Below are 21,991 nucleotides of genomic sequence, written 5' to 3'. Positions count from 1 at the left end.
ATTGGCTCTTTCATTGCATTTTCCCCTTTGAAACTGTCGCTGCTGGTGCAAAGAAAGTTTGAGAACACAGTCCTAATTATGGTAGCTACTTTTTGGCCAAGGAGACCTTGATTTTCCAACCTGAGATGCCTGGCAGGGGGTCCTCCCCTAAGGTTTCTGCCCAGGCAGGATCTACTTTTCCAGGGGCCAGTATTCCACTCTCAGGTAGATACTCTGAACCTGGTGGCTTGGCTACTGAGTAAGAGCTCCTAAAGAGCAAGGGTCTTTTGGACAGAGTGATCAAAACTCTTATCCATCAGGAAGAAAGGTTACCAGAGACATCTTTGGCAAAACGTGGAACATTTTTTTCTCTGCCTGGTCACAAGAAACGCAAATATCTATAGAGATTGCCTCCATCTTACAATTTCTTCAAGACAGAGTTGATCAAGGTCTGGGGTCAGTACCCTGAAAGTTCAGGTCGCTGACTTTAAAAAAAAAAAGAAAAGAAGACTGGCATTTGAACCCCTGATATAAAACCCCTTCTAGATCCAGACCCATTCCATTCAAGGTTTTTTCTCAAATTGGATCTCTCTTTAATTCTTCAAGAGCTAGTCAAAACTCCCTTTAAACCTACGGACTCTTAAATTTCATTACAATGAAGACAGTGCTCCTGGTAGCTATCACCTTGGCTAGATGTGTTTGGTGATATTCAAGCCCTTTCTATTAGGGAACTTTTCCTTCAAATCTTTTAGGAATCTCCAAACCGACCCAGGATTTCTTCCCAAAGTATTATCAAACTGTCACTGTCCACAAGATATTGTGGTGTTGTCCTTTTGTTATTACCTGTCTAGCAAGAGAGGGCAAGAACTCCATCTACTGGATGTCAGAAATTGTGTGTTTTGGGTATTCCACATTCTGGAGAAAGAAAGCTTGAATGTTTGATGGCCTATCAAGAGGCATATGAGGCCATGGGTAAGACCTGTCCTTTTTTGCTCATGGCCCATTCCCCAAAAGCTTTGTCAACATCAAGTGCCACTTCAGACCAGATCTCTGGTGTAGCCACATGGTCAAGTTATTCTAGTTTCTTCTGGCATTATCTTTAGATCTTTTTCTCAATTGTGGATGGAATGGAGTAAGGGTTTGAACCTTTATCAATTTTAGAGTGCTGTTTCTGCCCCCAATAAAGAGATTCACTCTTTCTACTTGTCCTAATAGCCACAACAACTGAAAGTGAGGGAAAATCTACCAGTGGGGGTCACCTATTCCTATATCTAAACAAAAATGTAATATACTGCAGGCTATCAGTCCTTAGATTTAGTGACTGCATTAGTTTGCTTTTTCATTTTTTTTCCTTTATTTTTACCTGCAAGTAACACACATCCTGCCTTAGGATGAGAATGCTCACTCACTGTACTGTATCTATGGATGATCAGTGTTGTCACCCTAGGCTGCTGTCCTCATTTGAACTAAAAACACCACATTCTATCCTCACCTCCATTACATAGGGTGGAGGTGTTCTATAATTCTGAGAAGGTAACTGGAACAACTAATAACATTGTGTGATATATCAGGTGAGTGCACAGGAAGTTACAAGAATGCTGACATTCCAGCAAGAACAACTGGTATATTCTGTACCTGCAATTGTAACTAGGGATGCACCGATACAGATACTAGTATCGATATCGGTGCCGATACCGAGTATTTGGGCGAGTACACGTACTCGCTCAAATGCTCCGATGCCTAGCCCGATACCTCCTGTATCAGGAAGCTGGGCAGCCTGTCATTACACGCTGCCCAGTTTCCTGATTGGCGGGGAAGCAGCTCCATGCTCTCTCGTCACTTGTCATTACACCGCGCCCCGCTTCCATGATTGGCCAGGAAGACGGTACCGGAGGAAGGCCGCTCCTGGCTGGAGAGGCCCCAGGGGTGAGAGGGGACAGAGATCAGCCCTGCAGAGACGTGCTAGATCTTATTATTATTATTATGGGGATTCGTATGGGACGGCTTTCTTGTTAATCGGGAAGCCGGATGGCGAGTCTTTACACGCTTCCCGGCTAATCAGGAAGCCAGGTGGCGAGTCATTACACGTCACCTGGCTTCCTGAATGGGACTTCTGGTACTCGGTAATTGGTATTGGCGAGTACGGAAAAAAAAGTATCAGTACTAGTACTCTGTACCAAAATACCGGTATCAGTGCATCCCTAATTGTAACGTATTGTCTTTCTGAAATGTGATATGTTTTACAATTGCCATAGTGTTGTACCATAGTTTTGTGTATGGAGCAGTACTTTCAAAAACCAAAGGAGATGTAGTGAGTGAAGTGCAGCTTTTGATATGTGAAACTATGTTTATATTTACAATATTCTGATATCTTCATTTGTAATGCACATGATTATCTGTGTATGCTCGACTCATTTCCATCGCTATTTCTTCCATGTCTAGAAATCAATTTCTCCAAAGAAAAAGAGATCATCTTCCCCTGGACATTGGCAGGCACCTCCAGTGGTTGTGGTGTTCAAAGATCTTGAAAGTTTCTCATCTACTGTTCTACAAGAATTCATTGTTATAAGCAGGTTTGTGGTCACCTCACCTATTAGATGCCTTAAACAGACATTAGGGCTGATGTACTGTATGAAAAGTAGGAATTCACCAATACTAGTAGCGGTATCAGTGCCGATATAATTTTTTTGGCCGAGTACTCGCCCAAATGCTCTTATACCTTCCCCAATACCTGAACTTCCGGTATAATTTAATATAATTTCCTCTGACCGGCAGTGCCGTAGGGGAACATGGAGCCGGCTTCCTGTGCAATCAGGAAGCTGGGTGGCGAGTAATGACTCACCTCCCGGTTTCCTGATTGGCCGTTAAGTCGGCTCCATGCTGATTGGCTGGGAAGCCGGTTTCCAAGCGAATCACAATCAAGCCGGCCAAACAACAGGGAGCCGGCTTTACAGGCAATCAGGAAGCCGGGCAGCATGCCATTACATGCCACCCAGCTTCCTGATTCTTCGAGAAGCCGGCTCCATGCCAGCGGAAGTATGGGTACTCGGTATCGGCGAGTACCAAAAGCAAAATATCGTTATTTGTACTCGATCCCTAAAAACTGTTATCGGTGCATCCCTAGTGTGCTGCAGTAAAAATGTGTTGCTTTCCATAGCAAACTGTCATCTTCAGTCAAGGTCTGAAGGATGTCACACTTTTCATACAGTAGCCATTATTTGAACTTCCATTTAATACCAGCTAAGAAACACCGTAGTACAGTTTAGTCTACTGAAGTCTCACTTTCTGATAAGACCAGTGCAGATAAGTAATTCTGCTTTATAAATATATATGCTTGCTTCTTCCTCCATAATTCTAGTAAATTGTTTCCTAAAAAATCAAGTCTTGCACTGCTGCCCTAAAGTAAGATTGTGTTTCAGGGTCACACTGCCGACATATGACCTCTCTAGCTCCATCTAGTGAAATGTTCACAGAGATTTGCAGAATGAATAGTTTATAAATAGACTCTATTAAGTAACTGGAGATTTATACGAGCAATTTCAGGGAGCACAATTTATTTTTATGGTGTTCAATTATTCTTTCTGAAATTGTAAATGCACTATTGTATTTTTTTTATTTTAGCCGGTATGTTAAAGAATTACCATTAGTCCTGGTATTTGGTATTGCCACGTCTCCAATGATCATTCATAGGCTCCTGTCCCATTCGGTATCCTCACTGCTGTGCATAGAGCTGTTCCAGTCCTTATCTTGTACAGAGCATTTGGCAGCAGTTGTTGATAAGGTAATTGTTTTACAATATATACTTGCTGTGATTATTGCATAATTTCTTCCGGTTTCATATCCTTATATTGACTAAGGTACAGTATGTCTCAGTGTGGTCCCTGAATATTCTCTTGGTATTACAACTGACTAACATGTTCAGATATTGATTTTTAAACTTTGTGTAATTTTGGTTGTGCTTTTGATAGTTAACATTACTGTATTTAAAGGAGAACTATGGGGGTCAGTGTTTTTTCCCCATTGTTCTCTTAAGGTTCTCGGGAGGATATAAACTAGCGTCCTCCCGTGACCCAAAGCTCAGTATATCGCGAGCTACAGCTCATGAGTGACAGTCACGGCTCTCTGCAGTAACAGGATTAAGAAGTGAGCGAGCGTCGGTATGTGTTCGCTACAGCTCGTGAGTGACAGTCACAGCTCTCTGCAGTGACAGGATTAAGAAGTGAGCGAGCGTCGGTATGTGTTCGCTACAGCGAGCTACAGCTCGTGAGTGACAGTCACGGCTCTCTGCAGGGACAGGATTAAGAAGTGAGCGAGCGTCGGTATGTGTTCGCTCACTTCCCGATCTATTGAGCCGATGTGTAAAGGTTTCATTGTCACACATCGGCTCGAACTATGAAGTTGAGTGAAAATCACTCACCTCATAGTTCTCCTTTTAATGAAAGGAAACCTTTTTTTTTTTTAAGGTCATCTTAAAGAATGCATTTACCGAGAGAAATATGTATGCTGCCATTGCTTCGCTGCTTCTCAAAATGCTGTTTGTCTGGCTGTCCCTGGCATCAATGCTTTTTAGGTTACAAGTCCAAAAATAGCATGCAGGCTGTAACGGCAAAGTAAATGGCAAGCAGCATTTTTAGAAGAAATTAATGGGACCTTCCACATTACATGTTTCATGTGTCTTTAAGTCTCTGTTTATACTTATTGTCTGTATTTTCATGTGTTCTTTTAGCGTGTTTTTGTTACATGCATCTTTCATGCAATTTAATGCATTTTTAATGCATTGTTTTGTTACAGACACAATGAAGGTGAAGTAAAGTATATGATGCTAGGGGGTGAAGGCTTGTTGTCATGCACTAAAGGGCACAAAACTATGTGTTACATCAATTTTTCATGCTCTTCCATTAAAGTCTACGCAGCTAAAAACTGTGTAGCACCAAAAAAAAGCACCTGCAGTTTTCCTAAAATTGCCCTGCATGAAGTTGCATAATGGTGAGCGAGCACCATAAATAATAATGTGATTTCCATTGTCATGTATTCTAGCATGACGGCAGATGCTTTGCTTAAACAAAATTAACTGTTGGTGGCTTCCTTTCTTTCTTTTTTTTTTTTAAGTTTTTTTTTTTTAATGTATGCTAGCAAAAGTGTGCCTGTTTCTTAACAACTGAATGGTCTGTGACAATGAAAGCACTATATCATCTGGGGAGTCTAAGATGGGACAATAGAAAGTGGCAAAGCTTTTTACCATATAATGTGTAATTTTTACAATACAGGTGTGTGCCGTCTATAACTGACAGCAAAGTGTTTGCTGACTATCACCTTGACTGCCTTTAGGCCAGTGGTTCTCAACTCATGGGTCGCGACCCAAAAGTGGGGATGCAGTGATCCACCACAGTTCTCGATATGATAGGGAGACTGGGTGGATCTTAAAAAAAGGAAATCAAATTTATTTTATTGTGAAGTGTGTCTGTGGTTGTGTGTGTCTGACAGTATTTTTGAGGGTCCGTTCACACTAGTACAGAGCGTTAATTGCACAGTCCATTGCGATTACTGCATTGTACCACGCAAAAATCGCACCTACCGCAAATTCTGGTGTGGGAGTTGTGTTGCATTGCCATTCATTTGAACGGCACCCCAAACGCATCTCCTGTCCACAGTTTGATTGCCCGCATCGGAACGTGCGGTACCGCAATGGCGTGCGTTCCAATGCGGTTGCGACTTGGGTCGCGACTTAATGACCAAGGACAAATGTGGGTCCTGAGGTTACACGGGTTGAGAACCACTGCTTTAGGCGATCCCTTAAGACTCACCTCTTCAGGGAAGCCTATCCGACCTCAACCTAAACAGTCAATCGTCATGTTGTCAAACAATTCCTCCTCATCACTTCTCCCTCCCTTTTAGATTGTAAGCCCTCATGGGCAGGGCCCTCCTTACCATCTTGTCTTGAATTGTATTGTAATGTCTTCCTAATTCCTTCCTTCCTTGTAAAGCGCTGCGCAAACTGTTGGCGCTATTTAAATACTGTATAATAATAATAATAATGAGTGTTTAACATAGAAAAGTGCCAACTTTTTCATTCTGTTTTGGTTTTTTTCAGCTTCTCCTCTCTAATAATTTTCCATTTAAGCTTAGTGGAAAGGTCTTGCAGGTCCTCATCACTATATTTTTGTACCATGATTTTTCAGTGCAAAATTTCATCAAAGGCCTTCAGGTAAATACAAATGATATTACAGCTTAATTTTATTGCCTTTTATTTAATAGCCAGGGTATTGTGCAGGTGAATATTTTAAAGTGCTGACATAGCTAACAACCGTGCCTCATTCTTAAAATCCCCACCTATAAGACCAGTAACCAAATGTAGATCAAAACAAAAAGGACAGGAGCGCAACTACCAGTCCTGTCCTTTTTTGTTTTGATCTGCAGTTGTGAATAGACAGGGTCCTCTCCCTGTAGTGAGGAGCTTCGCACACCAACAAACAACAGCCTTCCAATTGGAGTTTGCCCACAGGAGTGCGCTTTATCCTTTTTTGTGTTTTCCAGTAACCAAATGTGGCACACAAAAACATATCTCCACCCAACTTCTCAGAGTCAACCTCTTCTAATATTGAAAGTTTTTGTCAGTTTTTACAGTGTGGCATAAGTGGTCCACCCCACCTAAGTCCCCATTCACACAGGAATGAAAGAAGAAGTATTGGGAGATTAAAATATACACTTACCAATGCTTGGAGCTGGCGTGTGACACTGCAAGTGTCACATGCCGAATCTATACATTGAGAACTGAGTGACCACAAACCGCTGATCGCTCCGCTCATGGTCTTTTTTTTTTTTTAGCATGTAATTTTTTATTGAATTTTCAAAACATACACAATAAGAACAATCAAAGTATTATGATATAATACAATAATGGTAGCAGAGGTACATACAGATCAATCATTCTTGAAAACAAGGTTGGAGTACTAGATTGTTCCAGAAAAATCATAGGAGAGTACCAATTCTGTCGGCAGTATGTACCAAATTAACAAACACAATAGCAAAATAAGAAAACAATAAGAAAGAGGAAGCAGTTGTCACTACACAGAGCGCTCATGTTCATCTCCCTGCAGAGAGCGGTGACTGTTGGTCAACACTCCCTGCAGAGATTCCCCTCTCTTCTTCCAGTGCTCGTTGGAGGGACAGACAGGGGAGGGGGTGGACACAGCTGGCTCTGGCTCTAGAGAGGCAGAGCCAGCTGTCATTTAGGAAGTGGGGTGAATCCCGGCAATAGTGTCGCAATCTTTCCCAGCTGGGGTGTTATTCTGCTCCATCAGCAAATACTGGGCAGTAGCCCGCTATATGCTGACTTTGGGTCACAGGAGTATATTAGTAAATATACTCCTTTTACCCAAAAGAGAAGTAAAGCCAACAAAAAAGGATTGGGTTTAGTTCTCTTTTAAAGGCTAAATTTATTTTTATGACCATGTTTCATGTTACACCCCTATTCGGATTGCAAAACTCCACCACCACTATTACTCCCCGCAGGCCTGTGTATGGCTCCACCCACACAGCCATGTCACCCATTCACAGATTCTTTGACAGTCCCATCAGCCACTGCTGGAAGTGTTTCAATAGAATATAAGCGCAGTGACGTCACTTCACTTGTAGTCCATTGACATTTTACCCTGTCCATGTCACTGAATGTCTGTACCTCGGTACGGGCATGGACAGGAGGAAGAGTCTGCAGGAACCAGAGAATTGCACCCACAATCTACTTATAGTGGTTACAATGCTTTACTGGCTCCTATGCAAATAATAATAAATGCAATTCTTCCCTTTTATAAAGATGTGTGTGTATTTATTTTTTCGATAAAGTAGAATGTTCCTTTAAAATACATGCGTCCAGGTGGGTTTGGAGCTCATTTCTAAGCATATGGCTCAGCTATGGTTGAATGCACACCTTGGACATTCAGCAGTATCTAGGTGCATTGTCTCGCTGCGTTTCCACAAACAAGAATTTTCTGTGTACTGTGACTGTGTAACCCAGTTTTACATGGCTCAGCATAGTTAAACCCAGAAACATCTAAACACATGAAAAGTGATCTGGGAAGAATAAAAGTTGTTTATACCTCCCCAGATAGCTTCTCCTGCATTCTGAATTGTGTGCATGAGGGATTTTATTTTCCCCCCCAATTAGTTGTAATCATCCTCCAATTACCCTGCTTGCTGAGATCTGGTAAAGGTCACATTAGCTGTTTATTTGCTGTTTATATAAATGTGAAGCTCTCCCTTCTTTTTTTATGGCTAGTAAATTCTTCATTTAATCAATACGCTGTTAGACATTTCACAGTATTTGCTTCTTCACTTTCTTTATAGACAGATTGGAAAATGAATTGTTCACTGCTCTGTTTTGCAGCTTTCGGTAGTAGAACATTTTTACTCCCAACCGCTCAGTGTTTTGTGTTGTGACCTTCCAGAGATGAAGAATTGTGTGAAGAACTTATCGCATAATCAATGTGAAAACATTCGTCATTTGCCATCTTTTATGAGGCAAGTATGCATGGCTGTATATTTGAGAAAATCTGCGAGTTAATCCTTACAGACCATGGTGTCAGGTCCTCCTTGCATAATTGGATCAGATGTTGGTATCTACAGTAAATCCTATGGTAGCTATTCATGTAGGTTACACAGTCAATTAACAACCTCCAGAGAGCTACAGGAAGATGGCTACGTATCATACACATATACTGTATACCTGTTTTAGTGTCAGGAGCATGGGAGATAACACCAAATTCATACAGCTGGTGTACCCAGCACAATGTCCACATCACACAGGCAACACAACATGGAACATGCAGAATACACAGCAAAAACTAAAGAAAAGTTACTTCTATTTTGTCCGGTGAACTTTTTAATGTTAGATTATGTGGTTTAATGTGATGTATACATAGATGTTTGCTAATATTAGTGTATATTGGGGAACCTTTTGACAACTTTGAATTGTTAATTTCTGAAAAATATAAGCCATAATTAAATTCTTTAATGACCTAGCAACACTCTTTTTAAATATAGTGGCTGTAAGTGCACAGTACACGATTTTTAACTACCTTCCGTCCATGGCCGTTTGTGAACGGCCGGACGGACGTCTGCTAGGAGCGGGAGGGCGTCTTGAGACGTCCTGCCCCTCCCCCTTCTCGTGTGCGGCACTCAGCGCGCACACGAGAGGGAAAACTGTAAGCATGTAAACAGCCAGCGATGGCTGTTTACATACAAGGCATCAGGCGTCTCTAGAGACGCCCGATCGCTTGCAGGAGCTGCGGGTGTGCGCCCCCCTCTTTGCATGACGGAATAAACATCAGTCAAAGTACCGCAGTGCTGAATACTGAAAAATGGCCTGGCCAGGAAGGGGGTGAAACACCATGGCCTTTAAGTGGTTAAATAACCTGCAGAGGGCTGTAGGAAGATTGTGTCATGCCATACATAGCTATGACATTATATGGGCAACAGTGTATGATATGGTGATGGCAGTGGCTGTGCTTTTTTCTTTATTAGTGTATTTTATTTTATAGTATATTTTTTATGAATGATCCAAATTTGTCTTTACATGGATATGAACAATTTTAATGAGTGGTTTGCTAATGCATTTTTGTTTTCTATTATTATTTGTTACATTCCTTATATGATGTTTATATTTTATTCTATGCAGTCAAGTATTGGACACTTCTTTTTGTATTTTGTACTGTTCTCCTGGTACTTCCAAGGTTCCTATGTTTATTTTGTCTGCTTTAATGTAATCTTCTAATTCACAGTTATCTCTAGATTATGTCCAAAACCTAATAAAATAACAGTTCAGTAACGCTAATGCCATAGTGCATATTTAAAAGTTATTTGGGTGTGCGCCAAGATTTGCCAGTTTTGTAAAGCCATTTCAGGGCACAGCATTTAGCTTATCAGACTTGACTGTAGGACTTCCCAAACAATCACATTAACACACTTGTATTTCTGATGCCATTACTAGCTGGACAACCAAGGAACTAGCAGGATGTAGCATGTGTGTGTATTATAAAATGATGGCTGTGCCTTGTAATTACTCGTGATCTACATCTCTGTGAATGCGTACTCCTGAGGTTTCTGCGTGTCTTCATTTATGTATGTAAACTGCATGTTATACATAGGTTGTGTTTGTACAGTAGACTAGGGTATCCTGAGGAAAACAGTGAATTAAAAGTGTAAATAAATTCTGTAAAGTCCAGTAGTTTTCAGTAATGTTCTAAAGCTGCCAGTAGAGGAGTTGCTTTAGCATGATTTTCATATATTCCTAATCAGGGCAGCAAGTGTACAAAACTGATAAAATGCTATTTGTTTGAATAACTGGGAACATGTTTAAAGTTATAAACACACATTGTTTATGCCTGAACAAAATGAGCTTGTACATCAGCCACATATGATCGATGTATTGTTTGCTCATTTATTTTTTTTGTTAATGTAACTGTTTTGTTTCAGTTATGTTGAAAATCAGACAGCTGAAATACAAGTGAAGCTTCTTACCAAAGACCGTTATTTAAAGGTAAGTTTGTTCTTTGCCTTTTATTTTATGAGGTATAGTTATTAATTGACATTCACCAAACGTTCACTGCAGTTGTATCTTCCTAGTGCAGGTGATTTAAATGACAGAGATTGATTCACCTGCAGTAAATATTTAGTAAATGTCACATTTGCTGCATTATACATATGCCCCTAGTTTTACCTTCGAGACTGTTTGTTAAAACTCTGATGCCTCTGTCGTCTGATGGTTATTTACACTATATTGCTAAAAGTATTGGGATGCCTGCCTTTACACGCACATTAACTTTAATGGCATCCCAGTCTTAGTCCGTAGGGTTCAATATTGAGTTGGCCCACCCTTTGCAGCTATAACAGCTTCAACTCTTCTGGGAAGGCTGTCCACAAGGTTTAGGAGTATGTCTATGGGAATGTTTGACCATGCTTCCAGAAGCGCATTTGTAAGGTCAGGTACTGATGTTGGATGAGAAGGCCTGGCTCGCAGTCTCCGCTCTAATTCATTCCAAAGGTGTTCTATCGGGTTGAGGTCAGGACTCTGTGCAGGCCAGTCAAGTTCCTACACCCCAAACTCGCTCATCAATGTCTTTATGGACCTTGCTTTGTGCAGTCATGTTGGAACAGGAAGGTGCCATACCCAAAATGTCTTGGTATGCTCATGCCTTAAGAGTTCCCTTCACTGGAACTGGGGGGCCAAGCCCAACCTCTGAAAAACCACCCCACACCATAATTTCTGCTCCACCAAACTTTACACTTGGCACAATGCAGTCAGGCAAGTACCGTTCTCCTGGCAACCGCCAAACCCAGAAACGTCCATACGATTCCCAGACAGAGAAACGTGATTTGTCACTGCAGAGAACACGTCTCCACTTCTCTAGAGTCCAGTGGCGGCGTGCTTTACGTCACTGCATCCGACACTTTGCATTACACTTGGTGATGTAAGGCTTGGATGCAGCTGCTCGGCCATGGAAACCCATTTCTTGAATCTCTCTACGCACTGTTGTTGTGCCAGTCTGAAGTCCACATGAAGTTTGGAGGTCTGTAGCTATTGACTCTGCAGACAGTTGGTGACTTCTGCGCACTATGCGCTTCAGCATGCGCTGACCCCGCTCTGTCATTTTACGTGGCCTACCACTTCGTGGCTGAGTTGCTGTTGTTCCCAGTTGCTTCCACTTTGTTATAATACCACTAACAGTTGACCATGGAATACTTAGTAGCAAGGAAATTTCATGGAACACCTGAATCCAATGATTTGGAGGGGTGTCCAAATACTTTTGGCAATATAGTGTGCATTGCATATGTAGAGATGGACAGAGAGAGGGTTATCTACCTTTTCATGGTAAAAAAAACAACAACCTTTGACTCACTTCCAATGTTAAAAAGCTCTAAACAATAAAAGCATTGCATTTTAAAATGATAAAACTAAAGAAACATTTTCATCATAGAGAAAGAGAGGGGCTGTAAAACTGGACTAAACAGTGACGTGGAAAGTATCTGGGTGTCCCAGTAGATCATGAACTTAACAGCATGCCATGGCAATTAGAAGGTTCCAGAGAGAGCAAGATACTTCTTATTATAAAGAGAACCAGATACAATATAGAGTGGAAACTGGAGAAAAATTGCAAATAAATCATGGTGGGGTGCTGACCTGTAAAGTCTGCATGTCACTTATTGCTACCAACCAGAATAAGGGCTGTAGCAACTGAGCCTATGAGGAGGTAATCAATTTGCAAACAAGGAAAATCCGCCAGCTAAACATTTTAAATGTTTCAATTCACATGAAAATATGACGGTTGGGGGTCTGCTCAGTCTATGGGAAATCACAAAATTCGTCAATTGCAATTGCACAGATCAGTCCGATCTCCATGCAGATATTTAGGTTAGTCAAGAATATTCATATTGTAGATTGTCCTGATTTGATCATAATAGCTTCTGCAAGCTGTAGTTCACCCAATCTCCTGGTACTTATCAATGGTGTCTTCACTTAGGTCCTCTCCATGTAATTTGAATAAAAGTAACAGGGAGAATGTATCAGCAATCACGAGCGTTTGAATACGCATTTGGTCGCACGGAATATATTTGCGCCAGATTTATGTTGCTAGTGTAATGTTGTTCATAAATAAGATTAAATAGACTCCAGGAAAGAAGATTTGCAAGTCCAGGCAAAAAGCTTAAAGTGACATTAAACCCTCAGATTTTTTAACATAAAACAATACTGTAATGTGTGCCTTACTGTAATCCATGGTCGTTTCGCTTCTCTTTGCTGCTCTAACTTTTAAATCTGTATATCTTCTCATGCTGGGCAGAACTTCTGTTTTGCAGCATACTGCCTTGTCTCTGGAATGGATACATGGTGTCTGTGTGCAGGTTTACAACCTGAGCCAGCACTACAGGAAGAGGCACACAGCTGCAAAGGGAAGTTCTCCCCCAGCATGAGAAGAGATAAGTATTTAAAAGGAAGAGCAGCAAAGAGAAGGGAAACTACTATGGATTACAGTAAGGCACACATTACAGTATTGGTTTATGTTAAAAAATCTGAGGGTTTAATGTCACTTTACCTGTCACTTCTTGAAGAAGTGGTCATGGGGATTTCTTAAGTTACAATTGTTTTGTTAGGTGATGCTTGAGTTTCACACAGCCGCAGGACAGGTGCAGATGTACTTTTGCAAAACAGGCACAAAACACATACAATCGGAAAAATAGTGCAAGCTCTGGTAAAAACAGGCGCACATGTTCAAAGGTGAGGCTAAACAGATTTGCAGATTTAAAAAAAAAAAAAGAGTAAGGCTAACACTGTCGCAATTGTGTTAATAAATTCCCCCCACAGTGTTAAAGGGGTGTTTGCTTAACCTCTTGCCGTCCGCCCGTTAAGAAAAAACGGACGGACGGCTGATTCCTATCTGCGGGTTGCCGTCGCCTGACGGCATTTTTTTCCTGCTCGCGCGCGCACAGACAGGAAAGACCCGCTTGTTACTACAGCCGTTAACGGCTGTTTCACATACAACCGATCAGCGGCTCTATAGCCGCCGATCGGTTGTATGGCGTGACTTTCGGAGGCCCCCCCCGCGCGATCGCGGGTTATGGGAAGGGGGTTTAACACCGCGGATGTCAACTGGTTAATGTTGCCAACAGTTACCAGACAAAATGCAGAATGAGCAGTTTAAGGTGAACAATTCATTGCTTTTGCAAGTTCCGATTCAGATAGCTTAAATAATATGGCTGATGAAAGGCAAATTGTGACTTATTAATAGATACATTTCTTTCAGTTTAAACGCTTCGCCTGTGCTCACAAAAGAGAAAATGACTAATTGCATGTTTTAGAGTCTCTCATGGCATATCACAAAGTATGGATTTTTTTTCCCCTCTGTCATGCTCAATTGATGTATCTTTTTCTGCCTTTCAGCTGCTGCTAGTTTTTATCATTTCACAATTGCTTTTCTGGACTCCTGTGGGGGGGCGCTTGAGTATGCTTGTCTTGTTCTCTAGGAGTAATTGGCAGTCTATTGATTCTTTTCTTTCTTTTTTTTTAATAACGTATTTACTGCTTAACTCCTTCAGTAACTGCTTCTGTGAAATAGAGCTATACACAGGCTAGACAATGGATATAACAATGCAAGTTTTATGCCACCGTTTTTTTTTAGCAGTGATCTGTAGGTGCTATAAAATCTTTCTTTGTTTCTAGAAAAAAAGTGATTCAGTGGAATGGTTGTCGGCCCAATTCCAGCAATTTTTGGCTTAGTGATTAGTTCTCAAATTGTAAGCTAGCTGGAAAATATCTAGCTTTGTTAGCTGGCCATGTTCTCCATTGTAGCTTCTGCTAATGTGTTCACACCATTGATCTGCAAACGGAGACATATCTTTTAGCTAGCTAAAACAGCAACAATGCCTTCTGCTTTAAATCATTATTTGTAGCTGATCAAATCTTATATAGTCATGCAAAAAGTGTTTCTTTCATACAGCTAAAGATGACCACAAATATCCTTAAAATCATCGTTATAATTGAATATTAGGTCATTATTTAAAACACAAATGAAGTCCCACAGTTTTTGTCTCTGAAGAACTCCAGGCAGAGTAAAAATTAACCCCTGGGGCAGGGCTACCCCGTACTGCAAGGGTTAACTGCTTGGTTTTTTTTTTTCTTTCTAGGGGACTTAATAAAGAAGATATAATCACCCGAGCCTCGATCCTGCGGCAGAGACTGCTCACCCCTCTCCCCCTAGGCGCCAGTGGTGAAATGTTCCTCGGTGTCCTCATGTCTAATACTCTGTATTAGACGTGATGACTCACGTGTCATTAGACCGCTGAAGCCCAAGGGAGGAGAGGCTGTGGGGACTGGTCTAGCAGCCAGGTGGGATAGAGGATTAGGTGGGTATATATTTATTTTAGACCCTAGGCCACAATGAGCACATAACCCTTGCAGGGTGGGGGGTAGCTCCACTGTAAGGGTTCATTTTTATTCGGCCCGCAGGATTTCTTTACTTACTACTACAAGTACTAGTCATACTAGCTAATGCCATGTTTTTAAAGGAAAACTATGAGGTGAGTGATTTTCACTAATCCTCGTAGTTAGAGCCGACATGTGACAATGAAACTGTCACACGTCGGCTCTATAGATCGGGGAGTGAGCGGACGCATACCGTCTCTCGCTCACTTTCCGTTCATCTCCCTGCAGAAAGCGGTGACTGTCGGTCATAGCTCCCCGCAGGGATTCCCCCCTCTCCGATCCTCCAGCACTGAGGGGCCAGGCACAGCTGGCTCTGCCTCTAGATAGTCAGAACCCGCTCTCACTCACGCAGCTGGGTGGATTTTGATAGTATTGTCGTGATCCGTCGCGGCTGTGGCGCTCTCAATATATAGCTCGCTGTTGCTCGCTATATACTGAGCTTTGGGTCACAGAAGGGCTTTAGTATATGTCCTCCCGTGACCCTTAAGAGAACTATGAGATAAAAAGTTCACCCCATAGTTCTCTTTTAAGTGATTTCTGAAAATACCTTTGTGTCTAAGTGGAAATGCATACCAATGGGTGAAAAAAAGGACAAAATATTTACCTCATACCCAGGCAGGCTTACCTAAAAAATAGGGTTATGCCACTGGGTCTTCTTATGGGACCCTGGGAAAGCTGAAGATCCAACAAGAATGAGCTGCTGCACAGTCCTGGGGCATCTTCTCATGGGATCTTGGATGTGGGGTGTAATGCAAGTTTATTTTACATTTTGTTTTCAATGTCTAACAAAATCTCTCATGTGCCTTGCCATATGTCTGCTCATAGACTTTAGAGGGTGGTCAAGTTGTGCCTGCCTGTCAGGGAATTTTTTTTTTTTTCAGATCACTCCATAAATTGTAAGCTCCACTCTACTGAATACACAGTTTCAGGTGAATGGAAAAGGTAGTGTGAGAAACACGAAACTGTAGGAAAGACACTGAAAGCACCAGCTTATTGGGTAGAACAATATCATCTAGGAAATTTTTTTTAACTGCTAAGTCCTTGTTTATGCATAGGGGACAGAAAAAAATAGCTATTTTGCTTACCTGATCCCTGCTGGACCAGTCCCACGGCTAAGGACTGCTGTTGTCATCATGTCTAATACAGCCTACATAGACCCGCATTAGACGCCATGACCCAAAGGACATTCCAGGTAGGGAGGTGAACGCTGACCACTGGGGGAGCGGGGATCAGGTGAGTAAAAGTGCTTTACTCCAGGCCCCTAGGCATAAATGAGCACTTAACTTTTGCAGTGCAGGGGTAGCCCCACTGCAAGGTTAGTTTTTTTGGTTTGCCCGGAGATGGGCTTAAAACAGCAAGATGGCATGATGGTGATCTCATATCTTTTGGTGGACTTATACCCCATGCCTTGCTGAATGGATTTGATAACATGTTATGCTGTACTCTGCTGGTTATCATCTTGTATTATACTTGAAGTTCACACTTGGTTTTACTGAGGAAGAACAGATCTGTAAAAATGATTTCTGTTTTTGCAATAGGTATCAATACCCTGTACAGGTCATAGAGGTATGCTACATAGCAATAGCATTGTTTCCATAAAGTTACATAGCATCACCAATCAAAGTATTTGTTTCCTCTTCCTAAAGTCTAAAAGAACAAACCTGACTTCGTATGAGCAACAACTCCATGTTTGACTTCATTTCTGCAGTTTTGTAGATCAGTAAGATGTCAATGTAAAACCACAAGCCTGCAAACTAAGGATCCTTTACAGAGCAAGGGCCTGTTGTATTCCCTGTCAGTCAGAGGAAGGCTAGTTTTATAGTGATCACTGTAAAACTAGCCTTCCCCTGACTGACAGTGATCACACATAGTGTGTACTGTGGTGTACTTCCATTTCACAGGTTTCATTTAAATGATCATGTAAAAGCAGAAAAAAATTATCAAGGAGCTATACATTTGAGGATGTATTTTCACTTTAAAGGTAAGAGTTTTAAAGGGGAAGAGTGAGGTATAGATCACATATCAAATGTTGCATGTCTAAATTCTATATGTTTGTGGCAATCTTCTGCTATAGGCTGAAGGTAAGTCAGAGGAGGGATATTTTTTGTGAAGGACATTTGTTTGCAGAACATTTAGATTCATAATCAAAGGACCAGTAACTTAAAGGTGAATTATATGATCTTCCTTGACTCCCTTTTACCATTCCTACATAAATGTAAATAAAGTATATTCTTGTTTCTTTTGCAGGAAATGACGCAAACATTTCTGGAAGACTTACACTCTTACCATGAGAATTACATTCCGATATTAAGATGTCTGCATCATTTTACTTGCATTCTACCCAAATATCCCTTGGGAAAGCAGGTGAGTATCCGTGTGCTCCAATGTATACTTCTTTCCGGACAATGTACACAGGAGCCTTGACAGTGCCCAAGCTCCAGTACATCTCTTGCTGTACTTAGTGTAGCTGCAGTAGGCTTCTTGTTAGTGTAGGCAGACATAAAAGAGCCACATGTAACCTAGTTATTTATTCATTTCATGTAATCCCCTGCACATTAACAGATCAGGAGAAGAAGATTGATCACAGTAAACCAGCCAGACTTTATTGCATAGTGCTGTAACTCTAATAAATGGAGCTTGGTGATTGGAGAAAAGAGCACAGATCCGGAGCACAAAATGGACGTATTTCAACTATTTATTCAGTTGTTTTCTTACACTTTAAACTCCATAGTGTGTGTGTGTGATTTTTTTTTTAATCTAATTGCCAAAGTGCAACTTAATATGGCCTGGTCATTTTTACTTGCATGGCATTGTGTTTGCCATTGAAAAAAAATACCTGTATACGTTGTAGGCGCTTTGCTTATATAATTTAGTAAACCCTGAAGGCACAGTTTTGCAAAGCTAGTTTAGAAGCCTTTTATGAAAGCACCTGTGTACATGTTTCACAATATTCTGAGATAAACCTGTTAATTTCTGATAATGCATGACAAAGGAACAAAAGTTATTATGCATGTTATAAAAAAAAAGAAAACCAAATAAAAACTGGTTAGTATTCTTGGATTTTCATTAGACCTTGTGAGATATGTGTCACATTAAAGTTCTAAAGATAGGGGGCGTGGCCTGGAGACTCATGTGAGCGGACGTGTCTGAGAGAGCTCCGGCACGAAATCCTGAAAATATCCTTTACATCTTCAGTTCTTACGTGCAGTCGCCACCTAAATCTCGTCTGTCTACTTACCGGACCCCTTGGGACTGTCAGCTACCATTCTGTCACCCTCCGCTTTCTTGGGATGTCAAAAACGGACGATGAGGCCCTCACTGGAGGTATCGACCTGCAAGATGGCCGCGGCTCGCGTGCCCCTGTCCAGACCCCTCGCAAACAACAGAGGGGCCGCTCCAGGGATGTCGCCTCGAGGCTAGAGAGGTTTGCAAGGGGAACCCCGAGAGGACCCTGCCGCAAATTGCGGGTGACGGATGCAGGCTCTGGTACCCTGCTGGCCTCCCGTTCGGCCACTGGCTCGGACGGCTCCGATCCTGATGATGGAGGGGTGAGTGACACGTGTGCTGCCCCCTCTACCAAGAAAAAAAAGAATAAGCCCCGCAGATCTTCCCCAGAGCCCACGCTTAAGGATGTCTTTTCGGCCATTCAACGCTGCAACTCATCCATATCCTCCCTGACGGACCAAGTGCAGGGGATGCGGGCGGATATATCATTCCTACGCCACGACCTTCAAAAGGTCCGAGACCGGACCACTGTTCTGGAGGGTCGGCTTGGGGATCTTGAGGATGCCAATGCCCCTATCCAGGCGGACCTCAAGTCCGCCCTTTAAAGATCCACGGAGAACTCCCTAACAACTGAGGATATCGAAAATAGACTGCGGCGCAACAATATAAGAACTGTTGGGATCCCTGAAAGATCGGAGGGCCCCAACCCCACTATATTTGCTGAAAAATGGCTGATTGATACCTTTGGCAGAGAGTCTCTCTCCCCCCTGTTTATGGTAGAGAGGGCACACAGGGTTCCAACTCGGCCCCTGCCACCTGGGGGTTCGCCACGCCCTATGTTGTTTCGCCTGCTGAATTTCCGGGATAAAGAAGCCATCCTCCGCAGGGCTCGTGAGATGGGGGAAATCTCCCTAGAGGGATCCAAAGTCATGTAAATGTGGCATAGCCCCGGGATCCCTTCTTCATCTTCTGTGGCGATGCCCCAAACTGGTCAGATACTGGAGTGGGGTCACTAGTGTTATTTCCTCAGTCTTCTCGGTTCAAGTCTCTTGCTCTCCAATCTCATGCTTGCTGGGTACCGTGGATGCCGATCTATGGGATGACTTGACCCTGATTGCTGTATCCAGGGCCCTGTTTGCAGCGCGTAGGGTGATTGCGCTCCACTGGATCTCCTCGACGGTCCCCACCATAGACATGTGGATAGCAGAGCTTGACCGACTGATAGCTTTTGAACGAGTGGTATTTCAACATCGAGATGCCAATGCTAAATTCCAGAACATATGGACGAGATGGATGCATAGAGGTGTGCACCTTTCCTCATCTGGCAACTAAGTTTGTTGAGAATTATTTGTTATCTAACTGGTGGGAGACTGATAGGATATTTCCATATCCAGATATAGCCATAATGCAGATGAACCCTGTCTAGTTGTTTCAGGTGTACCGTATGATGTCAATGCTGCTTGATGATGCTATGTAACTCTGTGAGATGCCCCGTGGTAGGAAGGACCCGGAACTGGAGGTTGAGAGGCGAAATCTAGGACGTGTGCAATTGTCTTACCCTTATCTGTTGTTAAGATACCTTTGGGATCTTCCCTTAATGTCATCTGTATCTGTCTACCCTTCCCTCTTGTCTTAGTGTCTTGATTGCTGTTGACATTATGCCCTTATGCGTTAACTCATGCTGTACTGACTGCAACATGACACTGTGTTATAACTTTCTGTAAAACCTTAATAAAAATTACTTGATTTAAAAAAAAAAGTTCTAAAGATAAATGTGTCTCATTATTTGTAAGAGATAAGTATCACTTGCATATTAAAAGTATTTACTGAATTAGTTTGATATGCTGGCTGTTCTTGTATTGCAACTCTCAAAGTAGCCAAAAGATGGCACTAATGATAGACAGCAGACATCTTTCATTTTTAACAAATGCAGTATGGTATGCTGTAATGTATACACTTGTTAAGGGCTGGGAATACCTTGCAGTTTGTGAGTTGTACATTTTAATCTCAGTTCATGGAAGGATGATCTTTATTTTTAAAATGAATGTATCCTTTACACATTGGAGTCTATTAATAAGAAATTTGCTGTGCATGCACAAAGTCACAAATTATACCCTTGCAAATTTTTTTATATGTGTCAAATGCTATTTTCTGATATTCGAGTTGTGTTTCATAGGGTCAATGTAACAATCATTTGGCAAATCCTGTTAGTTTCAATGGTGTCAAATCTAACCAGTGTAACTAGAATGCGTTAACTAATGTATATGTTATTCTAATGCTTTCTCTGTTGAATATAAGCAGTACTGGATGCAACATATTCTAAGAATATTGATCCTAAGATAAATACCTTAAGAACATTCAATACTAAGAGATAATGGCCTAAAAAACATTCACTCAGAAAAGAAAATGCCCTAAGAACATTTGATTTTGCCGTATTTGCACAACAGCCACAACTTCATGTGTGAAAAATCACTAAAACTAATGAGCCAATGAGTTTCAATGGATGAATAGCTGTGCAGTATTTTCTATGAATAGACCCCACAGTATTACATTAAACATATTTAAACAGAGAGCACATGTAGCTAAATGGGTAAAGTAGGTTATAATATAGATCCTCCTTTATCCATATTTTAAAAGATTGATGCTAATCATTCATTGTACGTATTGAAAACAACTATTGGATGACATAGATTATAGGGAAGCACTGATATATCGGCCGCCGAAACATATCAGCCGAAAATGGCACTTTTGGCTAAATGCCGAAAGTGCAATTTTTCTGCCGATATAGTGGTGTGGCCATGCTTTCTTTCCTCCTCGCTGGGCACTGCTCTGTGTCCCAGCGGGGAGGAGAGAAAGTGTCACAGGCCGAGTGCTGTGGGAGGAGAGCTCTGTGAGCGGCCGGCGGCTCTCCTCGCTGCACCGCTCAGCCTCCTGTTACAGATCGGCAGAGCTGTGTGTGGGCGGAGACAGCCAGCGCTGTCACAGGAGCCTGAGCTCTCCTCCCTGCACTGCTCGCTCAGCCTCCTGTGACAGCTGAGGAGCTCCGGAGAGCAAGGTACAAACACTCAGTGATCAACTGAGTGTTTGTAGATAATTGAGGACATGGTATGTTTACTATATGCTCAATTATGAATGAATGGGATTTCGGCACGACATTAATTTTTATTTCGGTGCACCTCTAATAGATTATTCTTGTTGTGCCTTTGACAATGTTGCTTGCTACTGCACTAATCTAACTGTTTGCTGATAGACTTGTGATTGGCTAAATGGTTACATACAATGTAGTATAATATTTTGTAAAGAGTTATTCACATGAGGAGAGGGAAACCTCTGCAGCTACATTTTGTAAAAGGTTTATGTTACAGTACATTATAAATTAGATTTAATTCAGGCAGTGAGCAGTAATGTGCTGTTGCCTATAATCAGTGCCAGGACAATGTACTTTGGCACCCAAGGATGCCAAAGTCCAAAACCCCCCAGGTAGCCAGATTGGCACAGCGTGTTAAAATGACAACCTCTGTGAACACCATGTACAGAATCTTTCTAGTGTTGCCATGGTTGCCTTTGTTTGAATTTACCAGATATAGGAAATGATAGATGACTGCAGATTTAAATGGAAAGGCAATTTAAGTAAGATTAAAGTGGACCTAAACTCAAAAAGTAAAAATGTGCTATCTTAAAGAGAACATTTAGGAAATATTATGCAATTGTGAAAGTATTTTAATGATATTGCAGAGGTGTGGAAATCTTTAAAAAAAACTACTTGTCTAAGGACTATTTTATAATTTTTACTTTTTTTAATCACTTTTTTAATTT

The 21,991-nt window shown here is 41.6% G+C and overlaps 1 protein-coding gene across 1 annotated transcript in view; it reads left to right on the top strand.

Moving 5' to 3' along the window:
- ORC3 (origin recognition complex subunit 3) overlaps nt 1-21,991 on the top strand; it is a 60,508-nt gene that overhangs the window by 17,189 nt on the left and 21,328 nt on the right. The window contains exons 8-13 of the mRNA XM_018554358.1: nt 2,422-2,552; nt 3,601-3,760; nt 6,071-6,184; nt 8,363-8,496; nt 10,450-10,513; nt 17,198-17,314. Of these exons, the coding sequence (XP_018409860.1) occupies nt 2,422-2,552; nt 3,601-3,760; nt 6,071-6,184; nt 8,363-8,496; nt 10,450-10,513; nt 17,198-17,314 (720 nt within the window). The remainder of the gene's footprint in view (nt 1-2,421; nt 2,553-3,600; nt 3,761-6,070; nt 6,185-8,362; nt 8,497-10,449; nt 10,514-17,197; nt 17,315-21,991) is intronic.

This window comes from Nanorana parkeri, unplaced genomic scaffold (genome assembly GCF_000935625.1).
Source record: "Nanorana parkeri isolate BGI_ZX_2015 unplaced genomic scaffold, ASM93562v1 scaffold154, whole genome shotgun sequence".
In the NCBI taxonomy this organism is placed as follows: Eukaryota; Metazoa; Chordata; class Amphibia; order Anura; family Dicroglossidae; genus Nanorana; species Nanorana parkeri.
This window is presented reverse-complemented; position numbering and strand designations above follow the sequence as displayed.